The sequence below is a fragment of the Sebastes fasciatus genome, chromosome 5, assembly GCF_043250625.1.
Source record: "Sebastes fasciatus isolate fSebFas1 chromosome 5, fSebFas1.pri, whole genome shotgun sequence".
In the NCBI taxonomy this organism is placed as follows: domain Eukaryota; kingdom Metazoa; phylum Chordata; class Actinopteri; order Perciformes; family Sebastidae; genus Sebastes; species Sebastes fasciatus.
The window spans coordinates 28,558,393-28,580,129 of record NC_133799.1 but is presented as its reverse complement, the minus strand read 5'-3'; the positions used below and the strand labels follow the sequence as shown (position 1 = coordinate 28,580,129).

At 41.4% G+C, this 21,737-nt stretch overlaps 1 protein-coding gene across 1 annotated transcript in view; it reads right to left on the bottom strand.

The window, feature by feature from the left end:
* The window catches only part of LOC141768209 (1-phosphatidylinositol 4,5-bisphosphate phosphodiesterase gamma-1-like), a 35,272-nt gene that overhangs the window by 2,524 nt on the left and 11,011 nt on the right, over nucleotides 1-21,737 (bottom strand). The window contains exons 2-31 of the mRNA XM_074636300.1: nucleotides 20,726-20,875; nucleotides 19,529-19,622; nucleotides 16,807-16,854; nucleotides 14,847-14,931; nucleotides 14,298-14,378; nucleotides 12,815-12,849; nucleotides 12,333-12,405; nucleotides 12,142-12,237; nucleotides 11,939-12,057; nucleotides 10,430-10,515; nucleotides 10,075-10,195; nucleotides 9,776-9,944; nucleotides 9,155-9,274; nucleotides 8,957-9,064; nucleotides 8,683-8,867; nucleotides 7,389-7,589; nucleotides 7,157-7,276; nucleotides 6,848-7,031; nucleotides 5,508-5,585; nucleotides 4,946-5,049; nucleotides 4,772-4,868; nucleotides 4,616-4,682; nucleotides 3,888-4,054; nucleotides 3,586-3,682; nucleotides 3,264-3,488; nucleotides 2,304-2,449; nucleotides 2,060-2,174; nucleotides 846-1,007; nucleotides 582-670; nucleotides 273-457 (exon numbers count right to left, since the gene is read on the bottom strand). Of these exons, the coding sequence (XP_074492401.1) occupies nucleotides 273-457; nucleotides 582-670; nucleotides 846-1,007; nucleotides 2,060-2,174; nucleotides 2,304-2,449; nucleotides 3,264-3,488; nucleotides 3,586-3,682; nucleotides 3,888-4,054; nucleotides 4,616-4,682; nucleotides 4,772-4,868; nucleotides 4,946-5,049; nucleotides 5,508-5,585; nucleotides 6,848-7,031; nucleotides 7,157-7,276; nucleotides 7,389-7,589; nucleotides 8,683-8,867; nucleotides 8,957-9,064; nucleotides 9,155-9,274; nucleotides 9,776-9,944; nucleotides 10,075-10,195; nucleotides 10,430-10,515; nucleotides 11,939-12,057; nucleotides 12,142-12,237; nucleotides 12,333-12,405; nucleotides 12,815-12,849; nucleotides 14,298-14,378; nucleotides 14,847-14,931; nucleotides 16,807-16,854; nucleotides 19,529-19,622; nucleotides 20,726-20,875 (3,607 nt within the window). The remainder of the gene's footprint in view (nucleotides 1-272; nucleotides 458-581; nucleotides 671-845; nucleotides 1,008-2,059; nucleotides 2,175-2,303; nucleotides 2,450-3,263; nucleotides 3,489-3,585; nucleotides 3,683-3,887; nucleotides 4,055-4,615; nucleotides 4,683-4,771; nucleotides 4,869-4,945; nucleotides 5,050-5,507; nucleotides 5,586-6,847; nucleotides 7,032-7,156; nucleotides 7,277-7,388; nucleotides 7,590-8,682; nucleotides 8,868-8,956; nucleotides 9,065-9,154; nucleotides 9,275-9,775; nucleotides 9,945-10,074; nucleotides 10,196-10,429; nucleotides 10,516-11,938; nucleotides 12,058-12,141; nucleotides 12,238-12,332; nucleotides 12,406-12,814; nucleotides 12,850-14,297; nucleotides 14,379-14,846; nucleotides 14,932-16,806; nucleotides 16,855-19,528; nucleotides 19,623-20,725; nucleotides 20,876-21,737) is intronic.

Genomic DNA, 21,737 nt, shown 5'->3' with positions numbered 1-21,737 from the left:
TATTTAATCCGATCAATTATTTTATTCAAATTGAGGATTTTGTTTGAGCATTTTTTTAGGGTGATGACGTCTAAAAATGTAATTCAGTGAAGACCTATGATTAATATTCTGGCACGACTAATTAATTTACTTATCGTTTCAGCATTAACAACAAATAACGTACTATAATAAATTAAACATGGAATTAAGATGGCTTTCTATACAAATTAATCAATACATGCTTCTTTTCTAAATCTTTTTCCTCAGTGTGTGTGTGTTATGTGATCAGTGACCTGCGGTTTCGGGCCTCCACCAGCTCACTCAGCTGGTCCTGAGCCGCTCTGAGCTCCTCCAGACTCTGCTGGTAGCCGAGATCCCCTGAGCCCGACCTCTCCAGGAGGGAAACCTGGTTGGACAGCTCGCTGGTTCGATCCCGCAGCCGCTGGATGGACATGTACAGGTTCTCATCGTCTTCCTCCTGCAGCCACAGTGAGGAAGGGTGAACAGCAAGACAAATGTACGTTATGATCATTTATTAACTTTCAGTAGAATTTCTCTGTATCTCTCCGTGTGTGTGTCCTCTTCCCTAAACACTGGTTTACCTTTGCATTGACGATCTCTATATGGACCAGAAGTGATGCCAACTCCAGCTCTTCACTGTAGCTGTTCTTCAGAGGGATGCTCCTGTAGCCTGACAACATAACATAGTATGGTATATACTGTAAGTATATGGTAGTTTTAGTCTTGGCCTCCTCCCTCAGACCAACAATTACTGTTGGCTTTTTTAAATACTTCACCATGACTTTACATGTAAACAAGGATTTTGCAGAATCAGCCAAAATCAGTATGAGTTATTCCACATTCACCTGTTCGTAGCAGACGGACAGGGTAGGTCGCCTGTGCCAGGAAGTTAGGATCACTGAACATGTCCTCCTCATAGACAGTGAGGCGCAGAAAGGGGAAGGTGGGGTTGTGGATGTCAAACACAAACTGCTTCTGCACCCACACAGGATTCAGACCGTTATCAGCTGGGAGGGTCAGGAGGAGACAGTCAGTACACAGCCAGTGAGCACTGCACTCCCAGTGCACATATTACAGCATGAATGTAAATCAAAATGTGAGGCAAATCAATTGTGACCACGAGGCATCAGCTGTCTTACCTAAACATAATATACTATGACTTTTTAAGGACATTTCTATGACACTTTTTAAAGATTTTTTTGAAATGCTATACTATGACTTTATAGCTTTTTAATTACATTTCTATGGCATACTATACTCTGACTTTTTGACATTTTTATGCCACTTTATGAATATTTTTAAAGACATACTGTACTATGACTTACTTTACTATGACTTTTTTTCGATAGACTACACTATGACTTTTGTATTTTTTCGACATAATATACTATGACTTTTAAACTTTACCGACATGCTTTAGTATGACCTTTTTTCAACATACTATACTATGACTTTTTTCGACATAGTATAGTATGACTTTTAAAAAGATTTCGACATACTATACTGACTTTTTTCAGACATATACTTTCACTTTTTTTCGACATGCTATACTATGACTTTTTTAAACAGAAAACACTTTGACTTTTTTATTTTTTCGACATAATATACTGACTTTTTTTCGACACACTATAATCTGACTTTTTTTTTTACATAATGTACTATGACTTTTTTATTTTTTCGACATAATATACTATGACTTTTTTTCGACATACTAAGCTATGACTTTTTTTCGACATACTTTACTATAACTTTTTTCGAGATGCTATACTACGACTTTTTTTCAACATGCTACTGTGACTTTTTTTTTTTTTTTTTGACATATACTATGATTTTTCGACATACTATAACTTTTTTCGAGATACTATACTATGACTTATTCAAATTTTTTCAACGTACTATTCTATGACTTTTTTATTTTTTGGACATACTATACTATGATTTGTTTCTACTTTTTCGACCTACTATACTATAACTTTCCATGACTCTTTTTATGGCATACTATATATGTATCAAAATGTGAATCAAATCAATTTTGACCACAAGGCAGCAGCTGTCTTACCTACGACATCCGTCTTGCATTTGCAGCTGTCGTAATCAGCTCCACAGATATCCACCTCCACAAAGGGACAGACAATGCTGCGGCCATTTTTAGGCAGATGACGCGCTCCCAGCACCTTATCCAGGAACAGTGTAAGAATGTGAAAAGCAGGTACAATACTGAAAATGTTTAAGTGTGACAAGACTGTTTACCAAAATGAATTTCATTAGTAGTTCAATACTTGTCCTTCTATGATCGAGCTGACCTGTAACTGGATGGTGATTGGCTCCACATGTAAAGTTTCCTTGTCGAAAGGGTCAAAGGTGTCGTCTCTCATGACATCAGGCTGGGGAACAAAGCCACTGGCACCTCCCAGCATGAACAAGGCCTGGTTCAGCTGCATGGGTTTATCTACACATACACACATAGTAACTTTCATATTCATTCGGTACAAATTTGTTTTTGTCTTACAACTGACATCCTCAGTGTTAAGAGCCTGTTGCTGAAACATGTGACGGATGTGGTCCAGGGAACCTGGTTGTCCTCCCCAAAAGAGAGTTTAACCTCAGTAAGACAAAAACTGATGATGCGTTTGGGTACTCCTTGTCACCTTTTAACATTACATAACGTAAACATTTTAATGATTACCACCAGGAAATTGCTATTCTTTTTTTTCTCACAAGCTTGATTGTTATTATACAATATAGTATATGGATCTGTCTTCCTGGTGGCTACTTTATTGTAGGCATTTGAAGCTGGAGGCAATATGTGATGATTAGGGTTAACTTAATCTCCTAATCAGGAGATGGACACATTTTTAATATAACACTGTAATTGCATCTTTAAGTTACAAAGACAAGCAGAAAATGTTGTCAGTTTTGTGAATAAGTTAGCGCTACTTAACTAATATTTAGCAACTTGCTCATCTTAGCTTCGACACTGCTAATTTCAAATTCTAATATTACAACAGTTTTATAGTATCTCTATCAGTTTTATGAATATGTATCAGAGATGAGTAAAACAAAGTACCTGCTGAATCAACTTAACACCTTACCCTGGCTCTCTGTAAAAGCCTCTAAGCTCTATCTGTGTGTGAAATGACTCACTCTGTGCAGAGAAATGTTTATGTCTCTTGTACATTCTTTGTGTACCTGATTGCTACTATGTGTACTTCTCTTATTTGCTTTGACTTTCTCTAAAAGTGCACATATACTTGTACACTGACCTGGGGTCTGGAAATTGAGTGCAACTAGCTGGGAGCCACATAGCCACATGGGGAGCGGATCGTAGTTGGACGAGTCCAGCCTCTGTCCTCGGGGATAAACTCTGGAAAGCTGACGGTGGTTGTACCGCAGGAAGCGTTTCCCTCTGCTGCGTGTCGCAAACTTCTCTGCCTTTGTCTCTGGGAAAGAGGACATGTCCCGGTAACATGCCCTCTCTGTCCCGATTTCTGGAAGTAGCAGCAAATTAAAAAAAAAATTGAACACACAATTAATCACACCATTAAAGTGAGGCAAGAGGAGAAGAGAGAGCAGTTTGATGCTTACTGTCTTCATTGAAGGGGACAGGTCTGCAGTAGACCACGAGCTCAGACAGCTCCACCGCGATCTTCTTCCTCCTCTCCATTTGCTTCTCCTCCTGCATCTGTCACCATGGAGATAAGCCAATATACAAAATATGTTACAAATATTGGTTACTTTTGAGAATGCACCAATAGTCACAAAATTAAACTTTACATTGTCTTTAATAAAATGCTATAACAAATTAAAGTTAAAAAATTCAGATGGAAGTGTTGCGATCAGGAAAATTATTTTCAGGATTTAATTTGCATCACTTTGGTCGTACTGACCCGTGCATCAGCATTCTGTGTGGCCTCTCTGATCTTGCCAACCCAGGTGGTCACGTCTTCCATACTGTCGGCTGCCACATCCAGGGTCTGAACCGGTTGAGACGACAGCTGCTGGGACTGGATTGTGAACACGTAGGGACGAGAATTCTTCCCGTCCTTATGCACCACTGGACGGATGCAATACATGGAAGGAGAGATGATGGGAGGAAGAGGAAGGGTCAGAGAGAGTTTGATGTGAGAAGGCAGTTTTTGAGAATTGATAATTAGATGTTAGCCTTTATGCAGTTTCCTACGAGGGCCAACGGATAACAACAAAACACTGTGTTGATCCACCAATAGAATTTAAATATAATTTGGCCCAAAAAAGTGAAGTTTGCAACATTTTGTATAACTGCAATAAATTAAAGTAGAGAGTCTGAGGGACAAATGTGAGTATTTAAAGTGAAAATATTGTACAGTTTACACAAAAATGGAGATAAATAAGTTTACAAATTTGTTATTATTCTTGAATTTTGTTAGATTGTAAGACATTGATAGAGAATTCCTATTTGCTTTAACATGATGTGCAGCTTTTGGTAAGATGTCTGGGTTAAATTGCATAATTTAAATAGGCTAGTCACACTTAAAAAAACATGATAATTGGCCTAAAGACAATCTGATCAGTCCCTCCCTAATCATCTGACAGAACATACCTCTGGTTCAGAAACAGGTTTGTTTATGGGACTCACCGACACTGCAGGTGGGTACATCAATGAAGCCCTTGAGGAACGTTCCAAGAGGACTGTTCTCTGTGGACTGAGACAACAGAATACAAAACAAGATTTATTATGATTGAAAAAGCAAGCTGATCATTTGACATTCTTACAGCTAGAATTAGAGCTCACTGCTTCATCCAGCTCTCTGGTGGGAGAACTGGGAACCTCCTCCACGTAGTTTGCAGGAAACCACAGCTGTTTCTTTCCTCCGTAGTCACCTCGCCACCTAAAGAGACAACACAAGGTTCATGACAAGCTGCTCTCAATGTGAAGGAGGTCACATGTACACTGAGATTCACTCACCAGCCGCCCTCCTGCTTGTCCACATTGAGGATGAGCGCCTGTTTGGGGAAACAGAGCTCGTCTTCCCTCTGAGCTCGATAGTCATACAGAGCTTTGACCGTACACTGAAACACACAGCAGTAAAGGACACCATCAGTCTGTCTGCCACAGTGTAGTTTGAGATACGACCACTGGGGGGTGCCGAGGTCAGAAAGATTAAATGCTATACATGGAGGCTTTGAGGGTTTCCATTTCCACACTCAAAAACATCTCTTTCCTCATTCAATGTGTCTTTCCTCATTTCATTTTGTTCTCTTTTCCTTTAACTAATCTGAAAGCACAAAAATCTAATACCAATACTTATATTTTATAGTACAAAGTTGAATGCAAATATCTATTGTACTTTGTACTTGTACTGCAATGGATTGTGTAATTTATTGCTGATGATTATTTTAAAAAGTCTACCCATATTAACTTTCAGGGTAATTTAATCTGCTAATAATATACTAGATGATGAGATAGATAATTATTGAATAATCACTGATTAAAACTGGAGGTTCACAGTACAAAAAGTCTCACTTACCCGTGCTGTGGGCATCTTATTGGCCTCCACGTAGAAATGAGGAGTGCGGACCTCATACAGCGCGCCGTAGTCAAGCTCCTGACAAATTAACAACAAATAATAGTTACTCCTGTAGTTTAATGCTGCTATTAAATTGCTAACTGGACATGTATGAAGGTTATACAACAGCAATCTTAAACATAACCAGTCGTGATATTTATGTGGTGCATGTAAGAATTACCCTTTACTGCTACATACATATTATTGTCATAGACAAAGTATAGTATTCCGAAAAAGTCAAACTATAGCGTGTCATAAAAATGACCTTGTAAGGTAGATCATAAAAAAGTCACAGTATAGTATGTAAAAAACATGTCTTGCAAAATGTCATCGTACAGTATGTCTAAAAAAAGAGTCATAAAAAAAGCACAGTATAATATGCCATTGAAAAAATAATAATATTTTATCTCATAAAATAGTCTTAGTAGTATGCCGTTAAAAAAGTCATAGTATAGTATGCGATGAAAATTCATGACGTAGTGTATTGAAAAAAATCAATGTACAGTATGTGAGAAAAGTTCATATTGTCATGCGTCAAATTTTTTTTTAAATGTCATTGTATATTATGTCAAAAAAAGTCATAGTACAGTATGTTGAAAAAAAACTCATAGAAAAGTATGTCGAAAAAAACTAAAATGTCATATAGTATGTAAAAAAAAGTCATACTATAGTCTGTCGGAAAAAAAACTTAAAAGTATAGAAGGTCGAAAAAAGAGTGAAAAAAAACACATATAGCATTCCGAAAAAAGTCAAAACAAGTCATAGTTTATTATGTCGAAAAAAAGGCATGGTATAGTATGTTGAAAAACAGTGATATTATAGTATGTTGAGAAAAAAGTCATGTATTGTATGTCAAAAAAATAAATGAGTACTAGTATAGTATGTTGAAAAAGAAGCATTGTATAGTATGTCGAAAAAATAAAAAAGTCATAGTATACTATGTCGTAAAAAAAAGTCATAGTATAGTATGTTGAAAAAATAAAAAAGTAAAAGTAGAGCATGTAAAAAAAAAGTCGTAGTATAGTATGTCGAAAAGAGAGAAAAAAAAATCATGGTATGGTATGTCGAAAAAATTTAGAAAAGTTGTAGTATAGTATGTCGAAAAAATTAAAAAGTCATAGTAAAGTAACTGAGCCTGCTACAACCTCCAAAACATCAATGGCAAAGAAATTAGTGCCGTTAAAAAGAATTTGCATTTGCGTTAACTTTGACAACCCTATTGGAAACCACTGGATGTTTGTGAAACTGACAACAGTAATGTAGACTTGTAATATGTGAGTCTTGAGCTGCGTCAGACTCACCGTGGTGCCCATGCGGTCCAGAGTGTCCTCGTTGATGGGGTAACGGAGCCTCATCTTGCGATACAGAGGATGTTTCTCATAGTAGCTCACGAGATCGACGAGACTCTCAAACTCTGCCGAGCTGCCCAGCATGAAGAGACGGCCTTCCTGCTGAATACGACAGTGTTTGATCTTCCCCTCCGCCCTGCAGAGAGATGAACAGAGAAAGAGACATGATTTAGTTTTGGTGGTTTTAAAATGAAACTTACAAAACAGATGAGTTAATGTTGTCGTCATGTAATTGACCCTCGGTGTGCGTTGGTTTTCTACCTGAAGGAGATGGCGAAGGAGTTGTTCTCGCTGCGTTTTCGCACCAAGAAAGCTCCATCTCTGGGGACACGCATCAGCATGTGTTCAGCCTGAACCCGCGACAGACTGGAGTGGTACCACCTGGAGAAAACAAAAACCATCTATTCAGCAACTGATGAAGTGTTTTCTCCTCCACTTTAACACAAATCAAAGGAGAAAGAGTGTGACATCTTTGCAGATATCGATCACTCACTCTCTGCTCTCATGTGCGTTGGGCTGAGGCACGGGGCTGCCCAGCCTCATCTCAAACTCGTTGCAGCGCAGAGGTGTGTCTCTGTAGTGGCAGATGAGGCGGTAGAGGCTGTCAAACACCAGGTTGTCAGTTAGGTAGAAGCGGGTGGAGCCGGACTCCTGACGGGAATGGATCCTGCAGTGCTGGACTCGACCGGAGCGCCTGGAGGAGGAGGAGGAACAGGAGGGAGTTAGTGCGATGATCTTTAATCTGTCATAAAACTCTGTCAGGCTGGAGACAAGAACTGATTAAAACTTTCAATAGTTAAGTACAGCCAAACGGCAACTGTTTTTTTAGGCAACCGAAATGTTACAATTACTGTGAAAGGTTTAAAGTTGTCAGATGAAAACATGAACAACTCCCAGACTGGATAACGCGAAGTAGCGACCTGTAAATTACAAGGTAGCCACGCCCTAAAGCATACCCTGCTTTATTGTCTATTTGACTCTAAATGGGACCATAATTTACTAAATGAACATCATGCTGTATTGAAGAAGACTTGAAACTAGCGATTGAGACAATGTTTACTGAGGTAATAAATCAAATGAGAAGTAGGCTCATTTTCTCATAGACTTCTTTTTGCAACCAGAGGAGTCGCCCCCTGCTGGCTATTTGAAAGAATGCAAGTTTAAGGTACTTCTGCATTGACTTCCCTTCTCAGAACCGGAGGTTGCCCACTGGTAACAACATGTAAATCTGACTGCTGAGAACATTTATGTCAAACATTTACCTTCATAATAATATCTAATCTGATTATTCTGATTCATTGTTGAAATAAAATGACAGCTGTAACCGATGACTTGTGGTGCATTTAATCCATTTTTATATTGAAATTTACGATATTGGTTAGTACCGTATTGATTTCCTAATAAAAATGTCTACATTTTTTTTAATGAATTAAAAATATATTTTTTTTTAATACTATGAATTGTGAACATTAGTTTTTACTTCTGATTTTATGGAAAATGATCAAATTTGTAAATTACCTTTATTTTCTCTATTTATTTCATGTGCAGTTCGCTTCAGATTGACTTTTCTAACAGAAAAATTTGAACAAATACTGAGACTTTTAAATCTCTTTTTCCCTTTATGATTGGAGCTGGTCTGCTGTACTGCTGGTTGCAGCTATGATCACACTTCTCTAATCTCTAACCTCTTCTCTATTTTCTTTTTTTTCCTTTCCTCTACTGAAAAAAGCCCAAAGAGAGGTAGCTGAGATCACTTTTAATGCGTCGTCCTGTTAAGTGTTACTGACCAGAACGAGAGGGTGTAGTCTCCGACAAACGTCTCGCTCTCCCGAACCAGGAAGGTGCCGTCTTTGGCCCCGCCCTCGCAGTACTCCTGCAGGAGCTTCTCAGCCACCTGTCGGCCATCGCGACCTCCACCCAGCTTCCCGTGGAACCAGCGCTCCGCACAGTGCTGCTCGTTGTTGTTACACTCCTGAACAATCACAGGAAAGAGGGAGTGAGCATCTTTACCTGATTAATAATACCTCCTTTTTCCTTATTTATTTATAATCACCTCCCTACCTCTTTTCCTTCGTCGTCCTCCTCTTCCTCAGCTGTCTGGTAGTGAGACGTCTCCTCTGAGTAGTAAATCTTATTGCTGGTCAGGACGAAATAGTGTGGAGTCCAGGTCTGTGAATCACACACCAAAACAAATTTCAGTAACACTCTACACGTGACACTGACTGTATGTTTGAGGTATAAAAGCACTTAGACACGCACGTGGTCGACGGGGTCTTCCAGATAAAGGATGCCGTTCTTCAGAGAGTTGCTGATGTCGTTTTCAGAGTAGCTGGCTGACGTCACCTCTTCATAAAGCGTGCCTTCCACCAGCTTCTTGTGCTGTGACACAGTGATGAAACTTGAGACACACTGATCAAAATAGGAGCATTTTACTGCATGCATGCACCGTGTTGGGACTTCTGACCAACTTTCTCTCATCCAAAATTTTTTAAAAGGAGGTCAGGGGTCTTGCTCAAGGACATTGTAACTTGAACTTGTGTCAGCAGAGTGATGGCTAGTTGTAGACAGCCAAACCAGACAAGAGCTGCATCCTAATTCAGTGCCCAGTATGACTGGGTATCGGTAAAATCTGTGTATTGAGCACAACGATTTGAGTCGAGCACTTTTGAGCTGGGGAGCGGAGTGAACGAACAGCCAGTGGGACACACTCATAGCCCACAGAAGTGGGTCCTTTGGGTGGCCTGAAATCTACGCTGAGCCTGCACCTCTTCTCCAAATCACATGCTCTAGCCCAGCGGTTCAGTGATGCTGGCTGTGGTCAGAGGCGCAACAGGGCTGAAACCTTCAACCAGAGAGGTCGGCATGTGTTTGCCTGTGTACCTTGATGAGGATCTTCCTGCGGAGCTGGTAGGGCGAGGGAAGCTCCTCTGCGTTGTTATCGACTGGCTTGGTGAGCAGCAGATCTCCAAACACCTTCTTAAAGTGCGTGGCCATGTTCCTCTGCTGGACCACGCTGCAGTGGTCCTCGATGGACAAGATCACAGGATACCTGCACAAAACACAACAGCAGGGAGGTCAACCTGTTGCAAGTTGTTCCATTTCACTGTCACCCGGGCGGGAGAGATCTGACAAACCCATTTAACATTTCTCAATACTATGAAAACCATCTCCAAACGTACTCTGATGTGACGAAGGCGTGTTCTTTGATGGTGTGCAGCACATCCAGGAATTTGATCTTGGAAGTTAATGTGTGGCCGTGGTAGATGATCGGCAGGTCGTCAGGTCCGTCCCAGCAGTCCACTGAGGGCAGAAAACACAGATTTAGGTACAAACTCTGCTGAATCTTGAGGCTTTTACCTGTGCATACCCCTGACTGAAAACACCAAAACAGCACTGCCATTCCATATGTGGCCAGTATTTAAAGGAGTGTTTCAGAAGACATTTGAACGAGCAGAAAAATATCCTCAATTTCACCACCATTAAGCGACCATTTCACTTTCTTGTGAGATAGAATCAAATGCTGGGGACTCTTACGTTCGATGCAGCGGCAGCCCATCCTGAGGCAGCGGGCGTAGGCTTCTAGAGAGGATTCACTGGAGAACTGGTCACCTGTCAGGTAGCTGAGAGAACAAGCACATGGAGACAAGCTCAGAAAGTCATTAGAGGGAATCAGATTTTTTTGCTGTCTTACTATGAGTTCAATTTTCATTTCATTTCCATTTATGTGCATTTAAGAGCTGCAACAGACAGTTTCCACTACTGATTAAAGGGACAGTGTGTAGGATTTGGCAACGTCTAATGGTGTGATTGCAGACTGCAACCAAATGAGTTCCCCTCTGCTCACTCCTCCCTTTCCAAGATTTTGTTAACGTGAACCACCGAGTGCAAAACCGTGGTGACGCCGTTCGCCTCGCTCAGAGACCATCCTTACCATAATAACACTACTTTAGGAGCAACGGAAGTCAGACGGTGGCTAGCGGTACCACGGTTTTGCACTCTGCGGCTCACGTTACCGCAGTTTCACAAGCGTGTCGGAGAACTACGGTGGCCTTCAGGTAATGTAAAAACGTGAAAGGCTCTCTCTAGAGCCAGTGTTTGGTTTGTCGGTTCTGTGGCACTGTAGAAACATGGCGGAGTAACATGGCGGACTCTGTGAAGAGGACCTCCCTATGTAGATATAAACGGCTCATTCTAAACTAACGAAAACGCAACGATTCTTAGTTTCAGATGACTATACAGTAATGAAAACACAGTTTTGAATATTATGTTCCATTTCTGCTAATAGATCTCACGATAGTGAGTCACTGTAGTGTCCAGTCTACCCTCAGTCCAGAGAACGGAGAAGTAGAGCTGCACCGAGGGATTGTCAATCACGTTGAAGGTACAGGGCCTGTGTACGTTTTGATAGTTTGTTTGCTGGATTGGTTCTGGGGTGGCGAAGGCGAGGGGTCGTGCCACCGGGAGGAGAGCAGGCACGGTTAGCAGCTGTGGTAACTTTAATTCAGCCAGTGCACACCCCAGCGCCGGGGGTTTAATCTCAGACCGGCCCGACTCCCCGTCGGATCAGCAACCTTTCCTGGCGCTGGGGTTTGCGCTGGCAGAATTTGAGTTGCTGCAACCGCTGACTGGGGTGTGTCTCCCGGAGCTGCGCCTGGTCCCCTCACGGCAGGGTGGTCTACCGGCAGCAGGAAGGAAGGACGCGATGGGGGTGCGGCCAGTTTTCTTGTTTTTGCTGCTTTGGATTTAGTCCAGTAGACAGCCCCCAGTTAGCGGCAGAGTAAACACAATATAGGCCGACGCCACAAGTGGAGATTAGAAGATAGCAGCGTTATTTTGACTAGCTCAGAGTTTCAGCAGTTTGGCGTAAATTTAGATTGTGTGGACCCAGTAGTAGAGGTGAAATACTGACCCATATTTGTTTAGAGCATATAGCCAGGTATTACACATTGCACCTTTAAATACAATAACACTTCTCATACAGTACGGGGACTCGTGAGACAAATAAAAGATATGAACATTTGAGACACAGATGTTGAGACCTACGTGTTGTGTGAAGAGGAGATCCAGTACTGAGACAGAGGCTTTTTCATGTCATCAGCAATGACAGGTGAAGGTCGAGGGTCACAGACAGAATTCTCTTTAGAGAACAGGAACGTCAGGAACTAGAAACGTAAAGAAACACAATCAGACTGTGAGGAAGAAAAAAAGCAAGGACAAATCTCCACAGTCTGTTTCAGCTGTCTCACCTCATCCAGTTGTAGCATGGGCTCCGGCTGCGGTCCGCCCCTCATGTACCCCGCGAGGAACTCTCTGACACGACTCAGATCCGACGCCCAGGACTCCTGAGACGAGCCGGATAAAGAAGTGAGCACAGAGCAGTTTTTTAAGAGAGCATTTTCTGTGTGCTGTGCCGACGGGCGCTGAATCTGCTCAGTACCTTCTGGTCCATCTGTAAAAACTTCTGGAAGTCGTAGAGGGAGATCTGACAAAGCTCCGGTCTATCAACATTCCTACAAACACAACGGTTTTCAAGATGTCAGACAGCAGAGGAGTGAAAGGTAAAGAAAGGTTCAACTAAATGAGAGAGGAGTCACGATACAGTACATTAACATGGCAACTAACCTTATTACTCTACCTATGCCAATTCTAATTATGCCATTTTTAAAAGTTAATGTTCCATAACGTTTAGAAAATGTTTCACATCCACAGAGCCAAGGAAAAAACATTAAAGTGCCATTAAAATGGCAAAAACACATGGAAATGTTTTACTGTCCTGAAAGCCAAAACCTCCCTTAAGACACTGATAGATGAAGTGTGTGTTAAAGAAAAAACTGGACAGGTAGAAGGACAACAGCGGGGGGACAGGGGAGTGGACAGTGAGGAAGAGGAGGTGGTGGAGGTGGAGGTGGAGGGACTCACCGCAGAGGGAAGGAGAGCTCCAGCTGCTCAATAATCTGGGAACAAAAGGGGAGGAACCAGGTGACGGACAGGTGGGAGGGAGCCAGGTGAAGCATAAACAGTAAGTGAGCGTGGTGAGTGCAGAAGTACTCAAGTACAGTACTGAAGTGTGATTCTGATGTAAACAAACTTTACTTTTCCATAGTGGGAGACTTTAAACTACCATCCACAACTACATTTCAGAGGGAAGTGACTTCTATCTGATGGATGTTACTGGCTGTGTGATGCAGATTCAGACTGTACAGTAAACATGAGACAAGATCCTATATATTGCTGTTGTTGGGTACAAGTCTCGTATCTCCAACATCAAATCTGAAAAACAGCATGTTGTTTTCAGCTCGATGCCGCAGTGGAGTATAAAGTTTTAGAGAATGTTTAGAAGAGCGTGTAATGTTCCAGGTTTCAGCTGTATCTCCAATTTGGGGATTATATTTCATCATCATTTGTTAAAAGGACCATTTTTTGTGGTTTTGCATGTTTTACCACAAATCCTGCGTACTTAAAATCACAGCTAAACATTTTGAAACTTGCTTGAGTTGCATAAATCCAGCAGTGAACGTTAAGTCTGCATTCATTTCTGTCAAAGTTACATTATTGTTGCTCGGTAAAGCCGCTTAAAAGGCGCTAAATGCGAGATTGTAAGCATTTCTATTGCCTCCGCATGGCTCTCAACATGCCGACGGCTGAGCTGACGGCTCGTAGCTAGCGGTGCTAACAGCGCTAACAGTGAAAACCGTGGCAACAGTGCTGACAGAGCTAACAGTGTTAACCTGGGGGGGAACCAGAGGGGGGGCGCTACATTTCTGCAACGGCGCCGTCGGTCTGGACGGCGTTATCAGCTGTAACCGCTGTATGAGAGCTAGTGGGGCACACTTACATCATGCACTAAAAGCACGCCCGGCTATGTCAACAAAGCAAGGAGAAACTCGGATTACAACGAAGAGGGAGACTGACTTCATTCTCTGCTCAGGAAGACATTACTCCCCTATATCTTCACATAGCCAATAGTTGTTTGCTGCTACAGTATATTAATACTCTGAGTATCAAATTTAGCACTTTTAATTGCATATTGAGTTGCACTGTCACGTCTGCTCTGCTTTACTCTCAAAGAAAATGTTGGCAAAAAAATGAATGCAGCCCTGTGAGGGTTCAGACAACTCTAACACTTTTTTAGAGTCTGCCATTTGATTGTCATGACCTGTTGAACCTAAATGGAAAGCAATGGCTGCCTGGAACAGAAGGAAAATACATTTGAAAATGTAAAATTACAAAGCACTTAAAGCATAAATGTAAAGTGTACATGATAATTATGGAGCTAAATCTGGCAATAACAGGCGTATATGGTCCTACTCTTCCATTGTGATGCAAATACTTTTATGTCAAGTAAAGGATTTGAGTACTTCTTCCCCATGTGTATGTGTGCAAACCCAAAACTGACACTCACACTCTTCTGTGCGTCAAACATCAGCGTTCTGTAGAGCTGTGAGAAGTTGGGGTACGACAGGTCGCTCCTGGCCTCCACCTCCTGTGTAAACAGGGAGGATAAGAGTTAGTGTGACACTAAGCAGTGCTGTGGTCAAGTCCCAACATTCAGAAGAGGACATTCAAAAAGGCGCAAGAGCTGCAGGCGGAAAAACAAAATTTTTTAAAATAGGGCTGTCAATTGATTAAAATATGATTAATGATTTCAACCCTGGACCCAATCCAGCAAACATTTTCATTCACATATCTTGAGGTCAGAGGTCAAGGCACCCCTTGTGGACAGTTTTTCCTCGCCAAAATTTACCGTAAATTTGTAGCGTTATTTTACCTCCTTCCCCACAAGCTAGTATGACATGGTTGGTATCAATGGATTCCTTACGTTTTCCAGGTTCATATGATGCCAGTGTCTTCACTCTAGCTTTAAAACCCGCTAAAGCCAGCTACAACCTAATGTGTTAACTTGGACAGCCCTACATTAAAATAAATCAGACTTATAATATTCTGCTCTGACCTGCAGCTTGTCTTTGAGAAAGCGCATGTTGGGGACTCTGTAGTTGACCTGAGGCAGCAGAGCTTTCACATCCTTCACTGTGATACTGAAAAAGAAAACAAGAGAGGGAAGGTACATTAGAAACATTAAAGGACCAGGAGATGGCGCTGTATGGTTTAAAGACTAGAGTCAGTGTCAGGGTTCTACATCTCCAGGCTGAGAGTGAGGTTTTCATTGTTTAGGCTCAAAGGGGATGTCTAGAAGGTGACATGTCTTGTCGTGGACACAGAGGTTCAATTCAATTCAATTTATTTTTATATAGCGTCAAATCATAACAGAAGTTATCTCGAGACGCTTTATATATAGAACAGGTCTTAGACAGTACACCATGATCTAAGGCTGAGGTAAGGCTGGGTACAGATTTATACACTTTTACTTTACTCTGTTTCATCGCTTAAAAGATAAACCTGGTGTTATTCTAGCACCAACTCCCCAGAATCAACTGCAATAAGTTATGTGCAAAAATACCTTTTCATTAAAAACCAAACACCAGTTTTTCAGGACTTCCAGGACATTTCAGGGCATCTATTAGCATAAATGGAAGAAAATATTCATAACTATGTTTTCATTAGTGTATAATCACCCGAAACTAAGAATCATGTTTTCGTTAGCTTAGAATGAGCCCTTCATATCTACATAGGGAGCGGGTCCTCTTTACTGAACCCGCCGTGTTTCTACAGTGGCCCAGAATGGACAAACCAAACACTGGCTCTAGAGAGAAGGCCACCGTAGTTCTCAGACGCGCTTGTGGATCTGCGGTAACGTGAGCCGCAAAGTGCAAAACTGTGGTACTGCCAACCGCTGTCTGACTTCCGTTGCTCCTAAAGTAGTGTTATTATGGTAAGGATGGCCTCTCAGCGAGGCAACCAACGTTACCTGCGTCTTGGAAAGGGAGGAGTGCACCACTAGACGCCGCCAAATCCTACACACTGTACCTTTAAAAGTTGTTGCCAAAATACTGTAACCTTTAAATCACGAGGTGCATTTAGTAGCCGTTCTGGAGCTATCGATCATATCACACACTCCTCAACGGCAGACAGAGTTTTCCCAGCTGTCGGGGAATTGAAAAGATGTTCAAATTTCCATTTTTTCCTGAGCACATACTCGTCCATGTTGGCTTAAAAAGTTTAGCTGTTTCCAAGGTAAAGAATGAACCTTTAAGCCAACACAGAGTCCTTGACAAGCTGGCAAACACCATCTGCTGATATGATGAAAAGCTCCAGAACAGCTAATAAATAAAAAAGAGTATTTTTGGTCTATTTGCACAGAAGTTGTTGCAGTTTCTTCTGTAGAGTTGCTGGTGTCTTTACCTCTAAATATTTTTTTCTCTTTGACAAACAGCACATGGATAATCACTTTTACTGATTAACGAAACACATGCAACCATCAGCCATCAGTGACAGAATGAGGAAGAAAGCGAGGTAGAAAGAGAATCCAGGTCAATGCCCTGAGAGGATCTTTTGGGGTTAATGACCGCCATCGCTGCCAGGTCTGATTCGTCCCTCCGCCTGCTTCCCTCTGTCTAGCTACTGTTACTATTTTCACAGGAGACAGGAAGTTGCCCTCTCCCAGCCCATCGCATCACTTCCTGCTCCTTATCAGGCGCTGGCAGGCTGTTTGTCCTGGAGCGGCTTCCACCCAAACAGAAGCCTGTACTTATTAAAGCGAGCACGAGAGAGACAGACAGAGAAAGTGTGTGTGTGTGTGTGTGTGTGTGTGTGTGTGTGTGATGTGTGGAGCCTCAGGGTGTGGATGTGTGTGGAGGTTAAGGTCAGAGGTGCAGCACGCTCTTTTGATGACATCTGGATCTGGTTCCACCTCCACGTTCCGCCTGCTGTGAGAGACCAGCCAATAAGCATCCATCACAGGCTGCTGTGAAGGCTCTGATTGGGTGTTGACGTGTTTGTGGCGAGTCACCCACCTGCCCTCGTGGCTCCTGTCCATGACTTCAAACTGTTTCCTCAGCCACCTACAGAGGGAGGGACGGAGAGAGACAACATGAGACTGAAAGAGTGATTATTACAAGAATCCTGCTGAAGAAAATAAAAATAGAAGTCACACATGTTCCCTGAAGAAAATGCGAGCGATCACTTACAGCTGAGATACTAGCTGGAAACTAAAAGTAAAATACATGTCTGCTAACAAATCTGAATACATATTCTCAGTCTTCTTTTTGACTTCCTTTTGTACTTATTTGGTCAAAATTGTAATAACCAAAACAGAAGATTTTTTTTGTATTATTTACTTTTCTACAGGTTAGCGCCCCCTACATTAATGTTCTCCAGTGGGCGTGAATTTTTGACAGGCGGTACTGTAGTTTGATTGGTGCACAATCTATGTGGGCGCCGGCCACCGAAAACAGTTTGTAATGTGACTCACCTGTTAAGCGATTCTGTTTTTGCGCTTACTGTATGCGGTTTACTGTGATAACGATAGCAGATTTACCACTTGAAATTCTTTCTAATTTTTTAAACAATTTGTCCTTGATTTCAGACAAAGGCATGCTTACCATTTCTAGCCACCAATTGTATATAAGAAGTGGACGTAGTCACCGTGACGTCACCTATTAGTTTGCGGACTGCCGTTTTGAAGCCTCGGCTCGAGTTCTTGTTTTTTTGCAACCAGAAGTGACAGGAGAGGTTTGAGCTAAGTACAACGCTAAATAAGACATTTTTAGGTTACCAAAATGTTACAATTAACTTTCATGAACTGAAAACACACTGTGAAAGGGTTAAAGTTGTAAGACGAAAACAGGAACAACTCCCAGACCGGACAACGCCGTGGTAGCGACCTGTCAATCACAAGGTAGCCACACCCTAAAGCATCCCCTGCTTTATGGTCTATTTGACTCTTAATGGGACCATAATTTACTAAATGAACATCATGCTGTATTGAAGAAGACTTGAAACTAGAGATTGAGACCATAAACTCATGTCTACAATATTTACTGAGGTAATAAATCAAGTGAGAAGTAGGGTCATTTTCTCATAGACTTCTATACAATCAGACTTCTTTTTGCAACCAGAGGAGTCGCCCCCTGCTGGCTGTTAGAAAGAATGCAAGTTTAAAGCACTTCCGCATTGGCTTCACTTTTCAGACCCGGAGGTAACCCACTGATTCTAGCCAGCAAACACTGAATTTGCTGACTGAAATGAAGACTGTCCCAAGATGATTTAATCAGATATACCTGTAGCTCACTTTTTAAGCCAATGTTAGCTCCATGAGTTTGTTGACAATGATGACGGCATCTCCGGTTGACTTTTAAAACTCTTAAAAATCTTTTAAAAAGGGTCCTAAATATGCACTTGCTAGCTACATACATGATATTGTTTAAGACTGAGGCTAACGCTAACAGATATCAGTCAAAGAGTCACCATCCTTCAGCTGTAGAAGACATGGATATAAAGAAACAGCGTTGTTCTTGTACTGCAGTGTAAAGCCAGTTAGTCCGAGTATTATTAGCATGATAACCCTGTTTGAATGCTTAGATTACATACTTGTTTGTATATTTTCAAATTGTTTATTTGTACTTTTAATGTTAAAGGTGCAGTGTGTAGGATCTGGCGCCATCTAGCGGTGAGGTTGCAGATTGCAACCAACTGAAACTCCCGTGTGCCAAGCGTGCAGGAGAACTACAGTGGCTGACGCAAAAACGTGAATAGCCCTCTCTAGAGCCAGTGTTTGGTTTGTCCGTTCTGGGCCACTGTAGAAACATGGCAGCTGGCTCCGTGAAGACGACCCGCTCCCTATGTAGATATAAACGGCTCATTCTAAGGTGATTTTCAGGTGATTATACACTAAAGAAAACACACTTATTGATAAAATATATTCCATTTCTGCCAATAGATCTCCCTAAATGTTACGCACTGTTCCTTTAAAAGAGTAAAGTCCTTTAGGATGAGGACTAACATGGAAGAATAACGTGGAAACATTGTTTTTATTTCCTTACACAAAAAGTGAGGAGGATTCAAATTACAGTTCAATTTTAAGCAACAGTTTGTAGTTTAGTTAGATACACAGTCTGTATTTGTCGTACCCAGTGAAAGCTAATGAATCTACAGTTTACACAACTGTCATCGACAGACAAAATTAGCCATTTCATTTCCTCTGACCATTTCCAAACATATACCGCTCACATTATGTCGACAGCCTCCGCCTGTTCTCCTGCTCGCACCACAGAAGCCAAAACCTGCCTCCGCATATTCATCTGGAGTAAATATTTTCATCCCAAAACAAATATTTGTCCTCTCCTCCGACCGGCACCTCCCTTTCCCGTCCAGGTCGCTGCTTCATTTGATGCAACCAGATATCATTTAATCACACATACAGGGGGTGTAGGTGCTTTATAAACACACAAATAAATAGTTCAGTGATGCATGTTTATGGCTTGGCCTGTAAAGCTAATCCCAAATTAAAGGAAAATCTATCTTTTCAGAATCAAAACACTAAAACACTAAGGAAGTTGTTTCCAATTAATTTTCTGTTGATCAACTACTCAAATAAATCCACTGTTTCAGTACCGGAAGTACTCTACAAACTACTCAGAGCCCGCTTCAAGCCTACCTGAGGTCAGTTTTTATTCTCAACATATTCAGTGGCGTATTCCTTTAAGTCGTGACTACATCCAACAGTCGGACACACACCTGTCTATCTGCTGTGGTGCGGGCGCTTTCTGAGTGTCGACCATCAGCCAGTTGAGACCAGTGATCCACATGTTGACCTCCTCCTCACTGAATGCTGCAAAGACACAAAGAAAGACGACACAAGAGAGACAAAACCGTGTAAAAGTGTCTGACTGGCGACCCCATAATCCTTCAAATCTCAGGGAGCAAGTTTAGGGAACAAGCGGCTAAAATAAATGTTTATTTGAAAGCTTACTTAAATGCTAATTAAAATTTATTGGAACTTTATTTTTGAGGATTTGTCCATTACTTTTTATGCGTTGTGATAACGCTGAACTCACTAGAGTAACAAATGAGACCTGGAAACACGGAGACATCACTACAACGAAGTCAACAGGTTATCCGGATTATCTAAACCACTTTATTTGGACATAAATCCAAAATAAAGCTCATCTGAAATCATGGTAATAATCCCTCATTCCACACTCCGACAGGGAATTTAGGGAATAATTCATTTTCGCGACTGCTCGTTTTTCTCGAGATGTGTCTGTGTTCCATGTATTGCTGGGCAATAAGATGATATATATCGTCAAAACGATACAAAGATATCTATTGTATGTATTTTTCTATATTTATTTCTTTTTTCTCTATAATTTAACTGAAAACTGTTCATGTGTCAATGTTCATTTTGCACTCAGGTTTTACCATATGGTTATTTCATATAGACTATTTATATATGAAAATTACCAGAAAACTATATTGTGATATATATCGTTATCAAGATATGAAATGTCCTATATAAGGAGATTTTGGCCATATCGCCCAGTCCTAGTTCCAAGATCTCAGAAATAAGCTTGACTACAATGTTATTATTACTGACAGAAATGACGGCCAAAGCTATAAACATGAGACCCAAGGTGTATTATTTGTCCTTTAAGTACATTTTTGAGAATGAATAAAGTAACTCATAGACTGCGGAAACTCACATCTGGAATTTTCTACAAACTAAATCACATAATTTAACTCTTAGTGGAAATATGTTCTGAGAAAGTGATAGACGGAGAGAAACAGAATGACAAACTAGATGTTGGTGAAATGAAAAAGGGATGTAGTGTGACCTTTAACAGACGTGCCTGTGAAGGAAATCTCCAAATGTGACAAACAGTAACAGAGAAAGTACATTGGGAATCACACACACACACACACACACACACTGACCAGCCACACTGAGCGTCCTGAGGCGAAACTCCAGGCCGTAGAGCACGATGAAGCAGTGGGCGGCGTCCAGCTTACGGGCCTCCTCCGGGTAGCGCTCAAAATCACGGGAGCCCTTCCCCAACCGCAGCTCCCGGATCTCTCGGATGTCCACTGGAGGAGGGAGGGAGGGAGGAAGGAAGGAAGGATAGTGTTGCATGAACACAAATATGCACAACCATAAATCACAGTTTGGCACGTTGTTGGTTTCCCTGCCAAACACACAGAAATCTACTGCCGGACAGCTTAACAAATGTACTTTGTGTGTGTGTGAGAGAGAGTCGACAGAGCCAAAAAACAGACATACAAACATTTCAGCTGTCGGTGGCAGGATGCTCCAAAAGTCTGCGGAGGTTTTTAGCAGCAGCAGCCAAACAAACAGACACTTTTTGTAACTTAGCCTTCACGTATTTTAGGAAAAAGAATCCTTAAAGGTTTTAAGGGACTCCTGAGTCACTTTAAGTGATAAAACAACTGAATTTGACCCCCAAATAACCGTAGCGAAGCCCTAAAATGTTGCTTAAGCTCCTCAGTCAGCTCTCACATTGATGATTGAGGGTCTCAGTCGTACTAAGTTTACTAAATAAATATGTTTATTGAGGCTGCTTTTCCCTCGCCCCAGTGTGTGCCTCTCATGTGGCACCATTTCATGCAAGTCACAGAGCTAAACCTCTGTTTTTCTGAAAAATAAATACCCAGAAATCTTTAAAATAAGGTCATTAAACAACATTTACAACAGTTTTAAAGTTCTTTCCAGAACCCTCAAAGACTCTTCTGTCCATCTGGATAGTAAATTAAATTAATTCCGGACACATAGTAATCATCATCATTTTAAATTGTCACTGACAGCTGTAGAGTCGCTCAACGGTCATTTTCGCATCTATAAAACGCAGCACATTGCACTGTGGGATTGTTAGCAGAAAGACACTAAAATAAACTGGCACACAGTAAATGTAGTGCACCATTTATAGTAAAT